The sequence below is a fragment of the Rutilus rutilus genome, assembly GCF_951802725.1.
Source record: "Rutilus rutilus genome assembly, chromosome: 3".
NCBI classification, from domain to species: Eukaryota; Metazoa; Chordata; class Actinopteri; order Cypriniformes; family Leuciscidae; genus Rutilus; species Rutilus rutilus.
Window position 1 is genome coordinate 20,788,677 of NC_140211.1, and position 22,694 is coordinate 20,811,370.

Consider the following 22,694-nt stretch of genomic DNA (forward strand, 5'->3'; position numbering starts at 1 on the left):
GGATGCAGCCGGACCATTCAGTAATGATCAACGTAAATAATGGGAGGTAAATAATGGTGCAAATACCAGTTAATTGACTAGCGCAAACCTTGGTAAATCACCTTGCATGATTAATTGAAGTACTCTACAACCATACATTTTGTGTCTAAAAGGGAAACTCTTTCAAATGCATATTCAAAATTCAAATTTTTCACTATGTGTCTTTAGTAAATCTTGGCGGTAGTTTTTTAACGCCAAAAGAGGGTTTTCACTGGCGCAAGCTGTTAGTAAATCTGGCCCTAAATGCGCAAAATTCCTGTTAAGATGCTGAACTGCAAGCATTCATATAGCCTGTTGATATTGGTAAATGTTAATGCACATCACTAAATGATGACTGATCTGTAATCCACGTCTTTCTGTTAGATACTCGGTGAGTCTATGGCCGGTATCTCGCATAACTGTAAGACAGGAGATGTTCCAGCGTTTGGAGACTGTGTTGGTGGAGCCTCTAAAGCTCTGTGTGGACTGACCGAAGCAGCTGGTCAGGTAACAAATACTACCAGCTCTGCCCTTCAATGTCATATTTCACTCTCAACCATTAAACATTTTTACCTCTGAACATTTTTACTTTGTGTATGTGCCGTTCATACTTGTTTTTTGGTGTGTCTCTAGGCTTCTTACTTAGTGGGTGTGTCTGACCCCAACAGCCAAGCTGGACATCCAGGCTTAGTGGATCCTATCCAGTTTGCTCGTGCTAATCAGGCAATCCAGATGGCTTGCCAAAATCTTGTTGACCCAGACAGTAGTCCTTCACAGGTAGCTTCGTTCTGTCAGATCTTGGGCATGTAGTGTTTCTTTCTGCAACATCTTAATCTGCACTTTTAAGGCCAAAATGTTAAAATGTACTTGTTGCAGGTGCTCTCAGCTGCCACCATTGTTGCCAAGCACACCTCAGCGCTGTGTAATGCTTGTCGACTGGCTTCATCTAAGACTGCCAACCCTGTGGCTAAAAGACACTTTGTGCAGTCAGCCAAAGAAGTGGCCAACAGCACAGCCAGCCTGGTCAAAACAATCAAGGTTAAACCACTCCTCTTTATAAATGATTCCAACTTTTATCCACTCCAATGACAGCAAATGATTGCTTTCCAGCATCATTTATTTTCCCTCTTCTCTCCCACCATAGGCATTAGATGGGGATTTCTCTGAGGAAAACCGTGAGAAATGTCGTGTTGCAACAGCGCCGCTCATTGAAGCTGTTGACAATCTGACTACGTTTGCTTCCAATCCGGAGTTTGCTAGTGTACCTGCACAGATAAGTAAAGAGGTATGAGTTTCTTCTTCATTGAAATGTTATTCACAATTGAGTCATTCTTCTTGTTAATGATATTTATATTTTTATACTCACAATTTAGGGTTCTGCTGCACAGGAGCCAATCATCCAATCAGCACACTCCATGCTTGGCAGCTCCACCCACCTTTTGAAGACAGCACGGTCATTAGTTATGAACCCTAAAGATCCACCCACGTGGTCATTACTGGCAAGTCATTCACGCACCGTGTCAGATTCCATCAAAAGCCTCATCACTGCTATCAGGTAACACATATATACTCACTTTTGTTGTTAATATGAGACATGCAATAGAAATAAAGGTAAATAATTTGTGTTTATGTGATTTGGTATTACAGGGATAAAGCCCCTGGCCAAAAGGAATGTGACTCAGCCATTGATAATATAAATAAATGCATCCGAGATATTGAGCAGGCCTCTCTTGCAGCTGTCAGCCAGAATCTTCCTCCTAGAGATGAAGTTTCATCTGAGGTAAATGTGTTTCTACAATAGCTACTCAGAATAGGGTTTATTTCTAGCTTCATGGCTGTTATCACAACTCTATTGAGCAGTATATCAATTAGGGATGGGTTGCGATGGTCAGCTAGTGGTCTCTTTTTATATAAATTTTTAACACACACACACACACACACACACACACACACACACACACACACACACACACACACACACACACGTGTATATATATGTGTGTGTGTGTGTGTGTGTAGCCATGTTAGAGCCTTGAAAGAAGAAATAAAAGAGAGTTTTCTATCTAGGAGTCCTTAACACATGTTGTATTGTATCAGGCTTTGCAGGAGCAGTTAACATCATCTGTTCAGGAGGTGGGTCACCTGATTGAGCCGATTTCCACAGCAGCAAAAGGAGAAGCAGCACAGCTGGGACATAAGGTAAATAAATTGATGAAGCCTTTCCAGTCTAAAATTAGTTTTCATATAGTTTTCAACTCTAATGCATGCCATGAGTATGAACTCAAACCTTTCTCTGTTCCTCAGGTCTCTCAGTTGGTCAGTTACTTCACCCCGCTGGTCTCAGCCTCGATGGGCATGGCCTCCAAAATCTTTGATCATCAGCAGCAGATGAACCTTCTGGATCAGACCAAGACTCTGACTGAGTCTGCTCTACAAATGCTGTATGCTGCCAAGGAGGGTGGTGGAAACCCTAAGGTACATGTCATCCATTCAAATATGTGATACCTCCATGTAAATGTTTAATCTTTGAACAGTTTCATTAACCCATTTTCTTTAGGCGTTTCATACCCATGATGCCATAGCAGAAGCTGCACAGCTGATGAGGGAAGCTGTTGATGACCTCTTGCTGACCCTGAATGAAGCTGCTAGTGAGGTTGGCATGGTCAGTGGCATGGTGGATTCGATTGCTGACGCTATGGGGAAGGTAATAACCCACATACTTTTGCATTATAAACAGCCTTAATATACTTTATAATTACATTTAAATGAAAACTATTTGATATTTTAAAGGGCACCTATTATACAAAATGAACTTTTACATGGTGTTTGAGCATAAATGTATTGGCAGTGTGTGTACACAACCACCCTATAAAGATAAAAATCCACCAAGTGCTTTTTTTTTTTCTTTTTTTTTTTTTTTAAATCCCCATAAATCATAAGGACTGTCTCAGAACAAGCGATTTGCAGATTCTGGGCAAAGTGGCGTCACTTTGCACAGGTCCCTCCCACGACTGTTGACAGACACTGCCGTATTAGCATAGACCCACCCTGTGTGAGCTGTACACAGTCCGCCATTGTTTCGACGCTTGAGCAGCTGTAGACAAGAATGTCTCCGAAGCGATTGAGGTGTTTTGTTGTTGGATGTAAGAATGAACATAGCAGTCTTCGTTTACTCCCGACATCTAAACCACCGAAGAGGAAGTGGATTACTTTTGTTTTTATGAAGGGAATGCTTCATTCTTCATTAAATGCTTCATTCCCAATCTACCTAAATGTGTTATGTTTGCACAAAGCATTTTACACCAGACTGCTTTGTGAACGAGGATCAGTACAAAGCAGGCTTTGCTAAAAAGTTGTTACTCAAGGATGGATCTGTACCAACTGTTCGTGATCCAGCTTACACTCTCCGGAGTGATAGGCCTAACGTTACTGATCACGGTAGTAATGAAAGGGAGAGTGCGCATTTTATTACAGAGTTTATTATCAGAGTTGTTTTACGGATATAAAGTTTACCAGTTTATTAAGTACCCACTGAAAAGGTCTGTATATTGTTTACTGTTAGTTGTATTGAGTGTTTTTGTGTAATTTGCTGTATGTGTTGATGATAATGCAAGGGAGAGAGAGAGTTTATGGATAAGACTTTAAATCACACTTCTTGTACTGTTTTATTCAGCTCTTACAGTGATTTTCTGAAGTAAACCGGACGCTTCATCTTTTGTTTGAAGTACAATAAACTTCATAAAAATCATCAGTTAATTTTTGGTCATCATTCGGACAGGGTCCGCTGCAGCAGGCTTGTACTAATAGTGGATAATAGCAAGATGACAAATAAGTTATAACCGTAATTAAACAAACTATACCAGTTCTATCTCCATACAGCATATATTCTCTGGCTCTGTAGGCATTATTGTCCGACTCAAGTTCAAAATGAACACCGCTACTGAGAGTTTCTGTTCTGATATTTTCATTTCGTGAGATGAGATTGTCCTTACACCGAGGTGTGAGCACCAGCTCATTTGCATTTAAAGGGACACACACAAAAACACACACACACAGTATTTGCTCACCCCCAAAAAGTGGCAATTTTAACATGCTGTAAAGTATCTGTGGGGTATTTTGAGCTAAAACTTAACATACACACATCAGAGACTTATTTTACATCTTGTAAAAAGGGGCATAATAGGTGCCCTTTAAGTGTTTAAAATCATTTAAAACAGCCATGTAATGTTTAAATGATCTTGTGATCCTGTAGTTAGGTGAAGGTTCTCCACCAGAACCAGAAGGTTCATTTGTGGAATATCAGACCACCATGGTGAGATACTCCAAAGCTATTGCTGTCAGTGCGCAGGAGATGGTGAGCAATCGTAATTTTCTACATTTAATGTGTTTTATGCTGTATATCTACAAAACACAGTATAACATAAACATCTATGCATAGACTTATGTGTCCAGTTTCATTGTATCGCTTTATTCTCTCCCTCAGATCACTAAATCAGTGAGTGCTCCAGAGGATCTGGGCAGTTTGGCCTCACAGGTCACTGCAGACTACAGTCAGCTTGCAGTTCAAGGACGTCTAGCTGCTGCTACTGCGGAACCAGAGGAGGTCATTGACATACAGATGCACGGTCGGTCACTCTTTGTGTATCTCTCACTCACACGCTGACCCCTGTTTTGGTGATTTTTTTTTTTAGATCGGGTTCCAGATAAAGACACGTGTGCAGGAACTGGGGCACGGCTGCATTGTTCTCGTTCAGAAGGCTGGAGCGCTGCAGATCAGTCCATCTGACTCGTTCACAAAGAGAGAACTTATTGAGTGTGTACGAGCCGTCACTGAGAAGGTGCCGGAACAACACAGAGCAAATACAGATGCATTACTTACAACTATCTTTCAAAGAATTGATGTTGTTCTCTGTTGAAATTACAGTTTCTCCATATCGTAGAATTGATTTTAATGTGTGTTTGTTTTCTGTAGGTGTCTATGGTGCTGTCTGCATTGCAAGCCGGTAATAAGGGCACTCAAGCCTGTATCACTGCAGCCAGTGCTGTATCGGGCATCATTGCTGACCTGGACACCACCATCATGTTTGCTTCTGCTGGTACACTCAATGCTGAGAACGATTCAGACTCCTTCGCTGATCACAGGTATCACACAAATATATAATACAACTGGGTAATTTACAGTCTACAGCTGTTGGTGATACACTGAAATATAAAGTTATTGGACGAAACCAAACATTTTGGACACATTGGGTCAAAAAATTTAATCTGAAAGCAGAATATTAATACTTTAAATTACACTTTTTTTGCAATAGAATTTTGACCCTTTTTCGGCTATAATTTTTAGATGGACAAAACTTCGGTGCATCTCTATCGGTCATTATTATACAAAATAAAGCTAACGGAGTGGCCTTGTATCATCCTGAAGGAATTTATTTTGCAGTTATTACCAGGTAACTAACCAATATCACGCTTAATTACACTGCTGCTTACCAAATTATTAAATAAGTGGACATTAAATATAGAATATATTTTGAATTGAACTTATTTTATATATTGAATTTATTAAAGGGATAGTTCAATGAAAATTCTGTGATCATTTACTCACCCTCAAGTTGTTCCAAACCTGTATGAATTTCTTTCTTCTGCTGAACACAAAAGAAGATATTTTGAAGAATGTCAGTAACCAAACAGTTGATGGGTCCCATTGACTTTCATAGTATTTTTTCCCATACTATGGAAGTCAATGGGGCCCATCAACTGTTTGTTACCCATATTCCTTAATGTGTGGTTTCTTTAATATATTGAATTTTATTTTATGAATTGAATTGAATTTATTTTAATATAAAAAAAATTATATTCTGTGAGAGGAAATACTAGAGGGATACTACCATGGATGGATAAACATTAAACAACACAGGAGATAGAACCGTCAAAAATATTTGACCCCAGAGCGCCACAATTGACCGATCAAGAAGGCAGCATATGCAGTCATTAAAATGCAAAAAGGCAGCATACAATCACATATGTACAAAAGCATTATTATCAAACTTTTATCACTTCTCTCTCTCTCTTTTTGTTTTTAGGGAGAATATTCTGAAGACAGCTAAAGCGCTGGTGGAGGACACTAAGAACCTTGTTTCAGGTGCAGCATCAAGTCAAGAGAAGCTGGCCCAGGCTGCCCAATCTTCTGCCAAGACCATCACACAACTTACAGATGTGGTGAAATTGGGAGCGGCCAGCATAGGCCCAGATGACCCAGAAACACAGGTGAGAGACAGTGATGAAAGTGATGAGGACAGAACAGAAGTCCAACACAGAGATTTAGCAGCAGCCAGTCGTAAGTCATCTTCCTGGAATGTGCATGTGTTATTATCATTCATCTCCTCGTAGGTGGTGTTGATCAACGCAGTGAAGGATGTTGCTAAAGCTTTGGCTGAGCTCATTAGTGCCACCAAGTGTGCAGCAGGAAAAGCTGCCGACGACCCCTCAATGTACCAGCTCAAGAGTGCAGCCAAGGTAGGACTGTGAAAAACGCTCAGGCCTCGTTTCTGCGTAACGTAAATATTATTCTCCCTTTTGCGAATTTTCCTTCATACCTCAAGAGCACAGAACTTACTTAGAAACAGTCCAGCTAGACAATTAGCTGTTATAAATTTGTCTCTGAAACTGTAATCTCCCAGTTGTCCCTCAGAAATCTGGCCGCAGGGGTGGAAATGTCTCCTAACTCAGATATCAGTAGAAGTGTTCTGGTGAGAAACTCATTTCAGTGTGTGCCATTAATCAGATTAATTATGAATGAGGAAATTAATCTGTGTTCTTTTCCATCCGCTACTGCACATTTAGTCCAACTATTGTGCCATAAATTGAACTACATGCTCTATTAATGGCATAGTTCTGCATGAGTTTGGAGTCAATAATTTTTAAAATTCAAAGAAATCATGGTTTAATCAATTTAACCTTGGATCCTTTAATTAGAATTAAGCAAGTGTATAAAGCTCTAGGGTATACATAGCAATTTTTGTCTTTTTAATTTAATTTAAAAACTGTAGTCTATAAATAGCTGGTTTTCAAAGGAACTATTTTGCAATACTGAATTTTGACATCAGATGTTTTCCTGTAAAAGTGCAATTAATGTTCGCAAAGAATGTGATGTTCTTGAATCTAAAATGTAAGTGACTGACTTGTGTGTGTTTGTGTCTCATCTTCTGTGTTCAGATTATGGTAACTAATGTAACATCCTTACTAAAAACGGTGAAGGCAGTGGAGGATGAGGCTTCAAGAGGAACCAGAGCTCTGGAATCCACTATCGAGTGCATTAAACAGGAACTCACAGTAAGACGGCAAATGCAGAAAACATGGTGTACTAATTGTCTATTTTTTTATGTTCCTTTTTTCTTTCCTTTTATTTTTCCAGCCCATAAAGTTTTTTAAAAGTTAAGGCCCTGATATACAAAGTTCTTTTTTGTTCTTAATTTAGGGGTAAAAAAAAGTTTGAAATACCTTTGCTGCTGAATACCATTAGCAATCATCCCCGACACCACCCATGCTTCTTAGAGTGCCGTTTAGATGACAGTGGTGAGAAAACAGCAGTAAAGAAAGCATTTAATCATGGTGATGTGCATATGTTTGTACAAGCTCTGCAATATGGCACTTCAGTCAAGTCACGTAACCTTTATTTATTTACCACTTTTTGCAATATATTGCTTTAAAACAAGCAGCTTTGCAGTATTAAACATGAATAAACAGTGTCAGTATCGCTTTCAATTATAATTACTTCAATATCTACTATAAAATAACTCTCCAGTTTGTTCTTGTCTCACTCGTGTCTGACCTCGACAGAATAAATGAACTGGAGAAAATGTAAAAATCAAAGAAGGCGGAGCCTCATAGCACAACCTACGTATTACGTAATCACCACAAACCAATGCTGCTTACCAATCGGAGTGAACTTAGCTTGTCAAAAGCAACCTTTTCCAGATGTTTCGAACTCCAAACGAATTTTGTTTTGGCTTGGTTTTGTTTGAAATAATAATAATAATAATAATAATAATGTTGTTTTCATTTATACAGCACCTTTCCCAAGCTCAAGGACGCTTCACAATAACAGTAAAGAACAAACAATCAGTTCATACATAATTGGACAATAGACATTTGCCCAGTCCAAAAAAAGAGCGATTGCAGTTGCATATCGCATTGCCATTGAATATATTGTAAACGTGAGATAGAGTGTGCCGGTAGTCCAGAAAAAAGAACATTACAGTAGTCGAGGCGAGATGTGATAAACGCATGTACCAGTGATTCAGCGTCTTTTGGGCTGACATAGGGACGGAGTTTGGCAATACGGCGGAGATGAAAAATGCAGCTTTACAGAGTTGACTAATATAAGCGTCGAAGGGTCAAGAGTAATACCCAAGTTTTTGACAGTGGCAGATGGAATAATTGATGTAGCTTCAAGGTCAAGTGTGGGTGTATTAGTTATATTTTTTGTTAGAGATGGTGGACCAGTAATTAAGATTTCTGTTTTAGTCAGATTCAAACTGAGAAAATTGTAGTTTAGCCAGGTCTTTAATTCATTAATACATGATGATAGTGATGTAGTCTGGTGAATAGAGTCCAGTCGGCAAGCAATATATATCTGAATATCGTCTGCATAACAGTGGTATTGAAAACCATGGTGGCGAATAATTTGTCCGAGAGGCAAAATGTAAATAATAATAGTAATAGGCCGAGAACTGATCCCTGTGGAACACCTTGTTTGAGAATGACAGTGGGAGATTTATAATTGTGCATGGTGATGTGGTATTTTCTGTCTGTCAGATAGGAGGAAAACCAGGATAGCATGATCCTGAGATGCCAATCTCTGAGAGGCTCATGAGTAAGAATATGACAGACGGTATCAAAAGCTGAGCTGAGGTCGAGTAATAAAAGTATGGAGAGGTTTCCCGAGTCACCAGAGAGTAAGAGGTCAATGATAACCCTTAAAATGAAAATGAAATGACGTCACACCAGGTTGTTCTTCGATTTCCCTTGAAGTGCATCAAGGCCTTTAAAGTTAACCATGCTTTTCTTTCATTTGACCTTCATTTTGACCTATTTTTATTTGTTAAGTGCTAATTACAAATCTTACACAAACATAGGCATGCATGGTTACAAAGCAAAATTTGAAACATCCCAATTGACAATCATGTTGTCATTTTACTCAGATGTTCCAGTCTAAAGAAGCCCCTGAGAAGTCAACTACTCCAGAAGAGTTCATTCGCATGACGAAGGGCATCACCACTGCAACTGCGAAAGCTGTTGCAGCAGGAAATTCTGCCAGACAGGAAGATGTCATCTCCACGGCGAACCTCAGCCGCAAGGTCATAACCGATATGCTGACCACATGCAAGGTGTGTTTTCTGCCAGTGTCCATATGTGCTTTATTATCTGTGGGTTAGCGAAGTTGGTTTTGGTGTGCGTAATGGACTCAGTATTTTCCACCTCAGCAAGCGGCATATCACGAGGAAGTGAGTGACGACGTCAGGAGAAGAGCTCTGTTATACGGCACTGAATGTACCAATGGATATATAGATCTCCTAGAACTTGTCCTACAGGTACAAACACACACTCGTTCACACACAAAATGCATCTGTACAGTGCTTTGCTGCTTCAGGATTATGCTCTTTTGAAGGTTTCTAAATTTGGTTTTGGAGGTCTCCTACAATAGGTTTACATGCATCCAAGGTCAAAAACACTTTAATTTGATCTTAATATACATTGCAACATCGATGTACAGTGCCTTGCGAAAGTAGTTGTAGCCCTTCATTTTTTTCCCCACATTTTATGTTGCAGACTAATGCTAAACTGCTTTAAATGACTTTTCCCCCCCATCAATCTAAACTCCATACACCATAATGACAAAGAAAACAACAGATTTGTTCTCTAAATTTATTAAAAATAAATTATTACATTGATTACTCAAATAATTACATTGTCCCAGAAAAGGGTATGAATACTTTTAGCCTATTCTGGGAAGCTCAAGAGCATTCCAATTTCGCTTGTAGATGTTACTACACTTTCAGTGGAGTTAACCTGTGGCTAAATTAATTGAATGGGTATGATTTAGAAAGGCACACATCTCTCAATAAAAGGTTTAACAGCTGAAAATGCATATCAGAGCAAAGACCAAGCCATGAGGTCAAAGGAACTGCCTATAGGGCTCAGAGACACGGTTGTGTCAAGACAGATCTGGGATAGACTACAAAAAAAAATTCTGCTGCATTAAAGAGGCATGTAGCCTCCATAATCCTTAATGGAAAAGTTTGGAACAACCAGAACTCTTCCTAGAGCTGGCCTCCTAGCCAAACTGAGCAATCGATGAAGAAGGCCTTTGGTTAGAGTGTTGAGCAAGAAGCTGATGGTCACTTTATTTTAGCTCCATGATCATATATGGAGATGGGAGAAACTTGCAGAAGGACAAATATCACTGCAACACTCCACCGATCTGGGCTTTATGGCAGTGTGGCCAGACTAAAACCTCTCCTGAAGACACTTGAAAACTAACTTGGAATTAGCAAAAAAGCTCCTAAATGCGACTCTCAGACTGTGAGATACAAGAATATCTGATCTGATGAGTCTTAGTTCCAAGCGTCATGTGTGGAGGAAACCAGGCACTGCTCATCACCTTCACAATACCATCCCAACAGTAAAGTGTGGTGGTAGCAGCATCATGCTGTGGGGGTGATCTTCTGTGGTAGGGACTGGGCGACTTGTTAGGTTAGGAGGAAAGCTCAACGCAGCAGAATATAGAGTTAGCCTTAATGAAAACCTAGTCCAGAGCATTCAGAACCTCAGACTGGGCAGACGGTTCACATACCAACTGGACAGTGACCCTAAATGCACAGCTAATACAATGCAAGAGTGGCTTATAAACAGCTATGTGAATGTCCTTGAGTGGCACAGCCAGAGCCTGGGCTTGAACCCAATAGAATGTCTATGAAGAAACCTGAAAATGTTTGCCCATCCAACCTGACAGAGCATGAGAGGATCTGAGAAGAATGGCAGAAAATACCCAAATGCAGATGTACAAAGCTTGTCACATCATACCCAAAAAGACTTGAGGCTGTAAAAGTGCTTCAACTAAGTACTGAGTTAAGGGTACAAATACTTATGCAATGTACTTATTTCAGTTGTACAACAACGTTGTCACATCTGTTTTGTTTTTTTGCTTTGTCATTATGGTGTATAGCTTGATGTGAAAAAAGTAATTTAAAGTAGTTAAAGGCAGCAACATAAAATGTGGGAAAAAAATTAAGGGGTACGAATAGTTTCACAAGGCACTGTGTATATTATGTGAGATGTGAGCTGTGAGCTTTTCTCTCCTATCCGAGAGCCTACTCTGCTCTAATTGGTCAGACGGCCCAGTCTGTTTTGATTGGTCTACCGCTTATTCATTCATTCATTCATTCATTTTATTTTATTTAAGTGTCATGCACAAAATTTGCGCCCAGCCCACATGGGCTTATAAGACACTGACATTTCAAATTAATATTGTAGTTAATATTGTAATATTGCTTATAGTGCTTGTTGGCAGGGCCGGAGTGGGGCCACTTTTCAGCCCTGGAGTTCAGGCCCAAGACCGGCCCACTTTTTCCATGGTGGAATTCCAAATTAGCACTTTTTCCAATTTGGATAAATGAAGCAACAGTTCAGCTGTTACTATTGTGTAGTTTGTATTAATACCATAGTTCAACAAATAATGTAAAGGTTAAATAATAATTAACTTAGACTTTATAAGAAGCAATTGCGACTTTATATCACACAATTCTGACTATATCTCGCAATTCTGAATTTCTGACTTTAAAAGAAGCAATTGCAACTTTATTTCATGCAGTTCTGACTTTATATCTTGCAATTTCTGACTATAAGAAGCAATTGCGACTTTAATTCACACAATTCTGACTTTATAACACGCAATTGCGACTTTATATCTCAAAATTTTGACTTTATATCTCGCAATGCTGACTTTATAAGAGACTTTATTTCACGCAATTCTGATGTATTCCGAGATGTAAACTCGCAATTGTGAGATAAAAAGTCGCAATTATCTTTTAAAATGTTTTATTCTGTGGCGGAAACAAGCTTCCATACCTCCTGGCCTCTTCCTCCCATCCATCCTCCCTGACGCGTACCGTTACGGTAGGGCCGGCCCAGCTATTGGTAGGCGCCGGCGATGCCGCGGGCCCGCGGCCGCGGTAGCCTACCTAAAACTTTTTGGAAAAGACGGGCTATGGACCCAACCAACCCAACCAGGGGAGGGGAGAACTCCCTCACATGGTACAACCCATGCAGAGGCTGCGCGCTGCAGTGTCAGAAGGCGGAACGTGTAATGTTACTAACGTGACATTGAAATGTGAAACAAACAAAAAAAAATCCTCGACCGGCCCAAAAGTGAAGCGGCCCACCGGGAATTCTCCCGATTCTCCCGATTACCCAATCCGGGCCTGCTTGTTGGAAACAAAACGTCCATTACCATATGTGAATTTCCGCTCTGGGGGTTTTTTCAGCACTTTTATACACAGGGATGCGGACAGTAACGATGGCCTCAGTTTAACTGTGTCAATTCAAGCCTGAGTCCTCATCCTTTGGAAATGCATGCAATGTGGATTTGCTTTCGCAGAGCATAAAACAGCGTATTTTTGACATGTTGGCAAAACGAACCAAACTCTTCCAGGCCTCAGCTATAACTAACTACAGTGTTTGAGGGTAGGTCAAAGTAGACATTTTTCGCAGGCAGCCAATGAAGACCATAGGCTGGAATTATGCAAATTTGTTAAAAACTTATGAAAGTTTGTGCAGGAAGAAAGACTGGAATTACTGACGACTCATTTCAAGCAGTTCAGAATTGGTCTGTTCTTTTGGGGCGATAATAACTCCATTTATCATGCAACTTTACCAGCCTTTTTACATTCACAAACAGCTATACAACACACTACATGAAAAGCAAACAGCATGAACTGTTTATGTACATAAATATTTGTTTCAGGTCTTACAAAAGCCAACAGGTGACCAGAAACAGAAGTTGGCGATGTTCTCTAAGAAGGTTGCTGCAGCTGTTACTGAACTGATTCAAACAGCAGAGGCCATGAAAGGTAACCTCACTCACAGACACACACCTTCATTAAGACGTATACACACTCGCTCAGTGTAATCTGTGGATTTATTGTGCTGAGTAAAGTTTCCTGTCTTTCCCGTCTCGCTCAAGATGTGGGTGAGTACCATTAGACTACAAATGTTATTCCATCTTTGCAAACTCCATTTAGAACACTTATTTATTTAACCACATTTGTGTCTTGTTCATTTGTTTTGATTCATTTCATTTGTGGGCAAAATGAATTACACTCTGGCATGTTTGTTTTAAAAGGCATCATCCATTGCCCATGCAACTGACACACACGTTTAGTTATTGCAGCATGCCGTCTATGTGTTGAATCTAGGCCTGCCAAACAGTTGATCAGTGTGTGTATTGTGTGTTTAGGCACTGAGTGGGTCGACCCTGAGGATCCTACTGTGATCGCTGAAACTGAGTTATTGGGAGCTGCTGCCTCAATTGAAGCAGCGGCCAAGAAACTTGAGCAGCTCAAACCAAGAGCCAAACCAAGGGTAATGCACATGCTTAATGCACTGTTTAAAGACTCACCAACGCTGCATTTATGATTTTTGGAATGTGTGACTCTGAAGACTGGAGTAATGGCTGCTGAAAATTCAGCTTTGCCATTACATGAATACATTACATTTTGAAATATAATAGAAAACAGCTTTGTTTTATTTCACAATATTTCACAATGTTACTATTTTTACTGTATTTTTGATCAAATAAATGCAGCCCTGGTGAGCATAAGAGATTCTTAATCTAAATCGTAATTTGACTGGTAGTATATTAATGTAATATTTATTAATTCTATATCATGTATATTTGTATTCTATAATAAATTTAAAACTGTTATGTTTGTGTGTATTTGTAATGTACTGGAATTCAAAATGCCACTAGTAGTTCCTTGTGTGTCTTTGAACACTTGCCATATAAATGAAAACCATATAAATATGAACCCTGAACATCCTAAGCTCAAACCTTTTATACAGTTACAATTTACTACTTCTCATGTAAATGAAGTGGTTACTGTTTTAACAGCTGTGCCCTGTATGTTAATAAGGTTCAGACACCCTATTGTCTGAACCCTCTCAGATTCCCACACATGTTCCCATTTTAAAATTGATGACTATTTGCTTAGGATGTGGTGCACTTAAATGGGGCATAAACAATTAAATTGGGGACTTTGTTGTTCTCTATGATAATTAAGCCATTTTTGGGGAATGAGCATGATCAACCACCTATCTTGGAATGGAACCTGGGTCGGAGCAGACTATAATTTCTTACAGGAGCGAATTCCTTATTAACCCTTTAAGAAACTGCATTGCTGATCATTTTCAGTTCAGAAGACCCTTTTTGTTATTGTTGTTCCACCCATCAAATTAAATGTAACAACTGAACTTTTCCTATTTTTTTCTTTGCAGCAAGCTGATGAGAGTTTAAACTTTGAAGAACAGATACTTGAGGCAGCCAAATCTATTGCTGCAGCCACCAGCGCCCTTGTAAAGTCAGCTTCAGCAGCTCAGAGAGAACTCGTAGCCCAAGGCAAGGTAAGAAAACATAGCATGAACCAAAAAAAGCTTGACTAGTCCATATAATGTTCGCATGAAACGGACATTGCAATAGTCTTTTCTTCCCTATTGTGACGTACTGTATATCCTTCTTGAATGAGAAATAATTGTAGGGCGTGACTTGATTTTGTCCATGGGGAATTGATTGGATCGTTGTGATTTGCTGTTGCTGTGATCTCATGTGAGAGACAGGTTGTCCCGCCCTCGTCATCAGAGAAGAGAAAGGATCATGCTGCAAGAGGGGAGGGGAAGCGGTTTTGATTCAATATTACGAGGGCACATGAATTTTGAAAAAAATAATGATGTACATGAATACATTGACTTCATAGCCTGACTTTAAAAGCAACTGTTTCTTGCATTTTTCATTGACTCATTGCCATCTTTTTTTCCTTTGTGAAGGTGGGAACCATCCCTGCCAATGCTGTGGATGATGGACAGTGGTCTCAAGGGCTGATATCTGCTGTAAGTCCTTAAGCATTTAACAGTGACAATAAAATGTCATCATGTTGTATCCCTGTATGACTGCTTTGTTTCCTCACTGTTGCAGGCACGCATGGTTGCCGCAGCCACCAGTAACCTCTGTGAGGCAGCAAACGCATCAGTCCAAGGCCATGCCAGTGAAGAAAAGCTCATCTCTTCTGCCAAACAAGTGGCTGCTTCCACTGCACAGCTGTTGGTGGCGTGCAAGGTTAAAGCTGACCAGGATTCAGAGGCTATGAGGAGGCTACAGGTATATACGGTTGCATAAAGAAAAAAGATTGAATTAATTCTGATATTCAAATAGTAACTGCACTGTAAAGGCCCCGATATACTCACGGTGAAGTTCTTTCGTCGGTGACGACGATTACTGTCAGCGAACATCCGATGCTGAGAGCGGCATTTAGATGAATATGTAAATAGGTGCTGTGCGCTTTCCTCTCAACAACAAAATAAACACACAACAAAAATTTGAAAACAGCAAGCATTTTTTAATAAAGCATAAGAAAAGCATCTGATCATCATAGCAAGGTGGATATGTTTGCACAAGCTCTGCAATTCGTCACTTAATGCTGGGTACACGCCAAAAGATAATCGGGCTGATTTTGGGCCGATTTCCCCCCTTCCGACAATCCTAGCTATGTCCCGATTATCTTGATGGTTCTACAGATTATCTTATCAGATTTTCCCTTGGTGTGAGGTGTGTTAAAGGGATATGGCGTAATGATATGATGCAGCGCATGCCGCCTGATAATAGGCTACCGAGCTGGGGACTATTATCAGGCGCTGCGTCATATCATTACGCCTGCTGCACTCATGGTACTGCAGCAAAGTTTCTTGATTATTACGCAGGAATGAGAGTATAGTTCCTAGCCATATCAGCCTAGAAAATCGCAACTTTACATTTTCCGTCGGCCTTAGTACACGATGTAACTACAGAAGAGTCAAGTTTTAAATAGGAAAAATATCGAAACTCTTTGTTAATTTTTTTGAGAGAGATGCTAATGGTCTTGTCCGATTCAATGATCTATGCTAAGCTATGCTAAAAGTGGTACTGCCAGACCCGGAGATCGGCTGAATGGATTCCAAAACGGTAAAACTCAACTGTTTAACTCTGGGGGAGTTGTAAAATGAGCCTATTTCCAAAAAAAGTGGAGTATCCCTTTAAGAGTGTCCGAACCTGATCGGAAGAACGTCGGAGCCACCCCGATCGCGAATCGAGATGATGGAAGACGGAAGCATAACAAACGCAGTCATGGTGCAGCACAAAGTGAAATTGATGTGGACAGCAGAGATGAAGAACCAGCTTGTTGATTTGTGGCAACAGCACGAATTTTTATACAACGTGTTCTGTGAAAATCATTCCAAACACTATCATCGCAGTTTCTTCCTGCATATCGTCCGCAATGCTTATTCAGAAGTCTCGCGAGATTTCCTGTGTTCACAGTCGAGAATCTGGTTGAAAATCTGTTTGTGTGTGGTGTGCTGTCTTTGTCACATCATGGCACACCACACACTAAACGGTTAAATCTAGGATTTTTTGTCCTCATGTTTGTGGTCACATTTTGAACATCTTATAAGATGTAAAAAATCTTTTGGTGTGTACCCAGCATAAGTAAAGTCACGTCATGTTTATTTATAAATCACTTTATACAAAAGATTGCTTAAAATCAAGCAGCTTTAATGTATTAAACATGAAAATCAAACAGCGCTCCTGTGTGTTGATGTTTTCCCTCACGGACGAAAAGTTTTGCTTTGGCAAGATGTTTCGAACTCCCAAACCGAACTCTAAACGAACTTCGTTTTGGCCTGACGAAATGACGTCCCAGCAGTTCATTCTTCGATTTCGCTTGCTGTATGTCGGGGCCTTAAATGTTCACATGTAAGCCTTACCGTACTATCTTCATTTACTATGTATTTCATTGACATATTTCTTGAACTTGTGCGATCTGCAGGCTGCAGGCAATGCTGTGAAACGTGCCTCTGACAGTCTGGTTCGAGCTGCCCAGAAAGCTGCTTTCAACAAGTCTGATGATGACAATGTGGTGGTCAAGACCAGGTTTGTCGGAGGAATTGCTCAGGTACGATTTACAGGCTGAATTCTATCTATGCTTTATTTAATAATAATTAGATAATAATGTACTATTTTTTTTTTATAATCTATATTAATAATATATTTGATTATTATTGTTGTTAATAAAAATAAATAAATATTTACGTATAAAATGGTAACACTTTACAATAAGGTTCATTAGTTAACTACCTTAGTTAACATGAACTAAGAATGAACAATACTTCTATAGCATTTATTAATCTTAGTTAATATTAATTTCAACATTTACTAATACATTATTAAAATCAAAGGTTGTATTTGTTAACATTAGTTAATGCACTGTGAACTAACATGAACAAACAATGAACCGCTGTATTTTTATTGAACAAAGATGAACTAATACAGTAACAAATGTATTGCTCATTGTTAGTTCATGTTAGTTAATACAGTAAATAATGTTAACTAATGAACCTTATTGTAAAGTGTTACCTATAACCTATACACTCGGAATGCACTTAGGCTTTTTTATTGTAGTTATTTATAATACAATTTTTATCTAAATTTATCTAGAAAATTAAATGTGTGTAAATGTGCAATTTAATACAAAACCACTGAATGTCTAAAATGCATCTTTACCAATAATTTTTTTCTTGATGCCTATGTTTTTGTTGTTAAGTTAAATAGATAAAGTTAAGTAAATAAATACATTTATGTAGACGACAAAATGTGTCTAAATGAGTAATGTAATGCAAAACCACTCTGAATACATTTTTTGGCACGTTCCCTGTCGTGTGTGTGTGTGTGTTATTCAATTTATGCTGCCCCATATTAAGCTTTATTCAGTTATTGTTTTAATTGTGTTCCATTGTCTGTTTGGCCCAGATTATTGCTGCTCAGGAGGAGATGTTGAGGAAGGAGAGGGAGCTGGAAGAGGCCCGTAAGAAGCTGGCACAGATCAGACAACAACAGTACAAGTTCCTGCCAAGTGAACTCAGAGAAGATGAGGACTAAAACATATATGTTGGCTTCCTCGTGATCAAGTTGTCCACCATTTGATTTTTGCCTTCAGAGCGCAGATGGATTTCTCTTCAACCTATAGTGCAGTCCATACAACACCTACGAAACTGATGAAGGGTTATTGAATTAGTTGACTGGACTGTGAATTTTTTTAAATATTTAAACTCTTGAAGAACTATACAAACAACAACCATCTCATCTCCTTTACCGTGAATGTGTTCATGCCTCCACCACACCCTCATGAAGAAGCTTTGGATTTCTGGCATGATTCTGAACTTGTCAGTGTGTGTGTGCATGTTCGTGCCGAACAGCGGGATTACACTTGTGGGATTGGAGTGTTGAAGATGAACTAATGAGGCCTGTTTGAGCTCAGTCATTAAAATAAAGCATTTTAGGGTTTCAAACAAGGTACAGACTTTGACGTTTACATCAAGTTTAAAGTCGAGCAGAAAGGAGTAATGAAAGGAGTAAACCTGATTGTTAGAGAACAGCCTTTTAAACTCCAGTTGAATGTTTAACACTTGTACATTTGTAATGGTGAGATACGTTTTTTTTATGCTTCACTTTCATTGCTTCGAAGTTCACAAAGTATACAAATAAAAGATATTTATGTAGCGAAATGTGCGTACATGTGCAATGTAAAACAAAATCACTCAGAATGAAAGGTCTAAAATGCAGCTTCTCAAATGATTTTTTTTCTTGCTGACCATACGCTTTTTGAGAATGCAATGACCGGATGTAGTGATTCATGGATTATAAATGGAGAATCAAAAGACCATATTAACCTCAAAAAAGTACTGTGGAAAATCCACCTCCAACTCCTTAAAACCTTTTTAAAATATGACCTTAAACCACATCAGTTTTTTTTTCTTTTTTTTACATGAATGAATCCTAAATACTGAATGTATGTGTTAAAATGTAATGGAATTGAATTTCTCATATTTGTTGTCTGCAGGCATGAGGATGTATGTTTAAAAGGCTGATTGAATGTTTTTTTTTTTCACTTTTGGTAGAGCCAGACATACTGTAACTTCAACATTTATGCACATTTTTAAGAATGAATTTTTTTTTTTTTCTCGTCCTGAAATGATTGGCCACTGCAGTATTTTATAGTGCTGTTTGTAGCTACTTTTGAGTTTTTTTTTTCTTTTCATCATATACCTTATCTAAATGTTCTAAATCATTTGATGCTGGTATGACTTTGATTTTTAGCCTTATATTCTGGTGTGTCACTTTTATGCTTGTATGATGGTCATATGCAATCCTGGAAATCACATTCGGTTCTCAGTGCTTCATTGCTTTGCTACTACAGCCCTCCTTTCTCTGGCTTTATGTGCATTTAGTTTCAGTGCCTTAGTTTATCAGTCAAATGAACGTATCAGTTCTCTGACTGCAGGAGACAAGATCAGGTGTGTACATTCTGGCTTGCATTCACCGTAGTGTGTCTGTCAAAGCTGAGTTGCTGCTTATCTGTTACTACTTTTGTGCTCTCTCATGCTCAGAGCTGGAAGAGTACGAGTTGAAGTTTGGTAATTACTGCAACAAGTCATTGTCGGTCATAACGTGGCCTGTGCAACTCACTTTAAGCAGTTCCTCCTTTAGCTAGTTCTGTCATGGCTTATATACGAATATGTGTTTATGTTAGCACATGTTTGTCCTGCATTTCTTGTGCATGCTTCATGTCATCTAATGGCAGAGTTGCAGAATGATCAATGTTGCCATCTCATGCATTGACTATAGAAGAGTCTAAAATATTGAGAAATTACTATATGTGACTTCACATTTTGAAAAATCAATTGACTTGTTTATTTTTGGGTGTCTTTGAATAATTGCTTGTAGCATTGCCGTAAAAGCGTAGACCTGAAGTTACATGTAAAGCATCTGTCTATAATGAAGAACATTTTAACTTAAAATAAAGGGTTTCAAAGTATAGTTCTCTTTATATGATGTTCATCTTCACATGGAATGCTTTTCTTATACCTTGCCTGAGAGTGAATTGGCAATGGAACCACAGTATAAGTTGCTGGTTGTGCACTGAACCGTGTTAGAGAGTTAACAATCACAATTCTTATTTTATAAGGCTTCTTATATGGTATATTGGAGAATGAACTTATTATATGAATTTATTATATTACAAAAACATTTGCATGGGCTTCAGCTGCCTGTCACTTCCCTTAGTAAATCACTTGTAATGTGTACAGTAATAATAATGTATTAATACTTCATTCATTTTATAATATTAGTATTAGTAATAATAATACTGATAGTTGTAGTAATTATTAATTGTATTCATACTTTTTTATTCATACAGTTTAAATCAACATTTAAAAAACATGCACGGAAAACATGTCAAATTTATGTAAAGATTTTGTATACATTTTCTTTTAAGTAAATTTCACATAAGGAATTAAGTTAACTCTACTTAACTTAGTTAAGTAAAATGAACAAAGAAAATGACTAACTTGGCCAGTAAAGGTTTGAGTAATTTCTACTTAGTTGGATTTTACTTTGCAAAACTTTTTACTCAAACAATATAACTCTGAATTAAACCACACTTTTAAAGTGTATGCTTTACTTAGGAACATCTAAGTATATAAAACAATAGATATTGTGTAGACACCATTTCTACGTAATTGACAAAATGTGATACCTGAACACAGAGACCTCTGCTTGATACACAATGACAGTAACATTCGATGGATCGTTTTTGAGTATACAGTATGAATGTGTCATTTTGAGTATAGCAAATAAACTCCAGATGTCACAAAATGGCAAGTCACTAAACCTGACAACAAAAGCAAAGATAAAACCATGTAAATACAGCAGGAAAACAGAGAAAACTTGTTAATTAGTCATGCCCCAGTGCATGATGGGAACACCAGTATCAAAAAACAAACAAAAATGTTGAGTAGGTTTTACTTAATTTTTATATTTTTTTACGATTTAAGTTCTACAAGCTTGAATTGAGTACTAATGTAGAATTTACTTAAATTCTTGACTTAACTATTTCATGTAGAAATTAAATTTGTTTTTCTGTAGTATTTACTTCACCACAGAATCATTTTTATCAGTAGACAGGCAATAAAGGGAAACAAAAAGTACTATAAAAGAGTCGGCAGCTGAGAGACAGTGTGTTCAAAATGTTCATCACAAAAGGGTCAAATACAAAAGTTTAGTATTTGTGACAAATCTTCCTTTGAGAAAAAATATTAATATTTTGCTATCTCGCATGACGCTTGAGTTTGGATTAATGTTCTATGCAGTCATCTGTAAATATGTATAGTCTCAATTTAGAAAGTTATAAATCTTTTGCAAGATGCCAAATAGAAGCAAGTTTACCTTCTATGTACCTTCTCACCCTTCTCCCCAAATAGTAAGGCTTTGTGAGATTTATATATACATTTAAAAAAAGGTACTTACTTTGCATCTGTGATTTGTTAAATCGACTGACACAAACATTGTCTCGTTCTTTTAAAGCATGTATCAGTGTCCTGTTTCTACCGGTTTTGCTGTTATTCTGAGATATTCTTTATGATTGTGAACTGAGAAAATGTAATCTGGTCCTAGATCAACTCTGTATGGCAGTACTGCACTAAGTTCAGGCTGGCTGCCCCTTTAAGCCATTGGTCTTTGGCATGGGGTAGGGCTGAGGTGGTATGTCTTAGTCAGCATGAGAGTATGGGGCTATATTGGGTGGGATCACATACTCAGAGAGGTGCTAATTTTAGTCCCCTGTGGGGAGATGATCATAGCAGATATGCATGTTTAAAGATTTACAGTTAGTACAATTGGAGTTTCAGTTGGTTTGGCAAGTAGAACTGGTAAATGTTCTTAGGCAGACGTTTCATGCATTATGATTTTAGTGGGAGAGAGGGAAAGATGGTGAGAAGTGAACCCATTGTGTATGGTTATGTTTTATTTCTCAACATAATGGAGTTCATGGCTATTTAATTCTATTCCATCATAATAGCACTAGCAATACTTTAATCTTAGATCTCAGTTAACAGAATATAATTCTAAACATTTAAAGTGTCAATTTTACTAGTTTTCATTAGCAACATTTAATTAGCTGCTTTCTGTAAATCAATTTCAGACTAAATTCCTAAAAATTAAGGTGGCATTGCTTCACTGAAAGGTTCTTCGAAAAACTCAGACTGGTTATTTTATGGCCTTGCTGTGAAAACTCACATTTGGAACATTTTAAGAGTGTGTATAACTGCAAATGACATCATACAAATGATACAAAATAGTATCAAAGTTAGCAGCATCCAGAAAATCTTGAAGTTAAATCAAAGGCATTTAGCAGGCTGAAGTGCCAGGCGTAAATGTACCGTTGAAAGGCTTTCCCCGTGAGGAAGCTTTGCACGTCTGCTTAAATGTTTCTGGCTATAACTTGTTAGTCTGATCTTTCTGGAAGACTAAAAGCGGT

General features: G+C 38.3%; 1 protein-coding gene across 1 annotated transcript in view; it reads left to right on the forward strand.

Annotated features, from left to right (window-relative positions):
• Positions 1-20,241, forward strand: part of tln2a (talin 2a) — a 56,202-nt gene extending 35,961 nt beyond the window's left edge. Inside the window, exons 34-59 of the mRNA XM_084405524.1 lie at positions 403-525; positions 652-795; positions 895-1,056; positions 1,163-1,303; positions 1,392-1,573; positions 1,666-1,798; positions 2,116-2,217; positions 2,323-2,493; positions 2,576-2,722; positions 4,271-4,372; positions 4,502-4,621; positions 4,710-4,856; positions 4,991-5,160; positions 6,102-6,285; positions 6,409-6,534; positions 6,699-6,767; positions 7,234-7,350; positions 9,222-9,407; positions 9,504-9,611; positions 13,043-13,148; positions 13,535-13,659; positions 14,572-14,697; positions 15,118-15,180; positions 15,266-15,448; positions 17,151-17,276; positions 18,131-20,241. Coding sequence (XP_084261650.1) covers positions 403-525; positions 652-795; positions 895-1,056; positions 1,163-1,303; positions 1,392-1,573; positions 1,666-1,798; positions 2,116-2,217; positions 2,323-2,493; positions 2,576-2,722; positions 4,271-4,372; positions 4,502-4,621; positions 4,710-4,856; positions 4,991-5,160; positions 6,102-6,285; positions 6,409-6,534; positions 6,699-6,767; positions 7,234-7,350; positions 9,222-9,407; positions 9,504-9,611; positions 13,043-13,148; positions 13,535-13,659; positions 14,572-14,697; positions 15,118-15,180; positions 15,266-15,448; positions 17,151-17,276; positions 18,131-18,259 — 3,492 coding nt within the window. The 3' untranslated portion in view covers positions 18,260-20,241. The remainder of the gene's footprint in view (positions 1-402; positions 526-651; positions 796-894; positions 1,057-1,162; positions 1,304-1,391; positions 1,574-1,665; positions 1,799-2,115; positions 2,218-2,322; positions 2,494-2,575; positions 2,723-4,270; positions 4,373-4,501; positions 4,622-4,709; positions 4,857-4,990; positions 5,161-6,101; positions 6,286-6,408; positions 6,535-6,698; positions 6,768-7,233; positions 7,351-9,221; positions 9,408-9,503; positions 9,612-13,042; positions 13,149-13,534; positions 13,660-14,571; positions 14,698-15,117; positions 15,181-15,265; positions 15,449-17,150; positions 17,277-18,130) is intronic.
• The last annotated feature ends 2,453 nt before the right edge of the window (positions 20,242-22,694 follow it).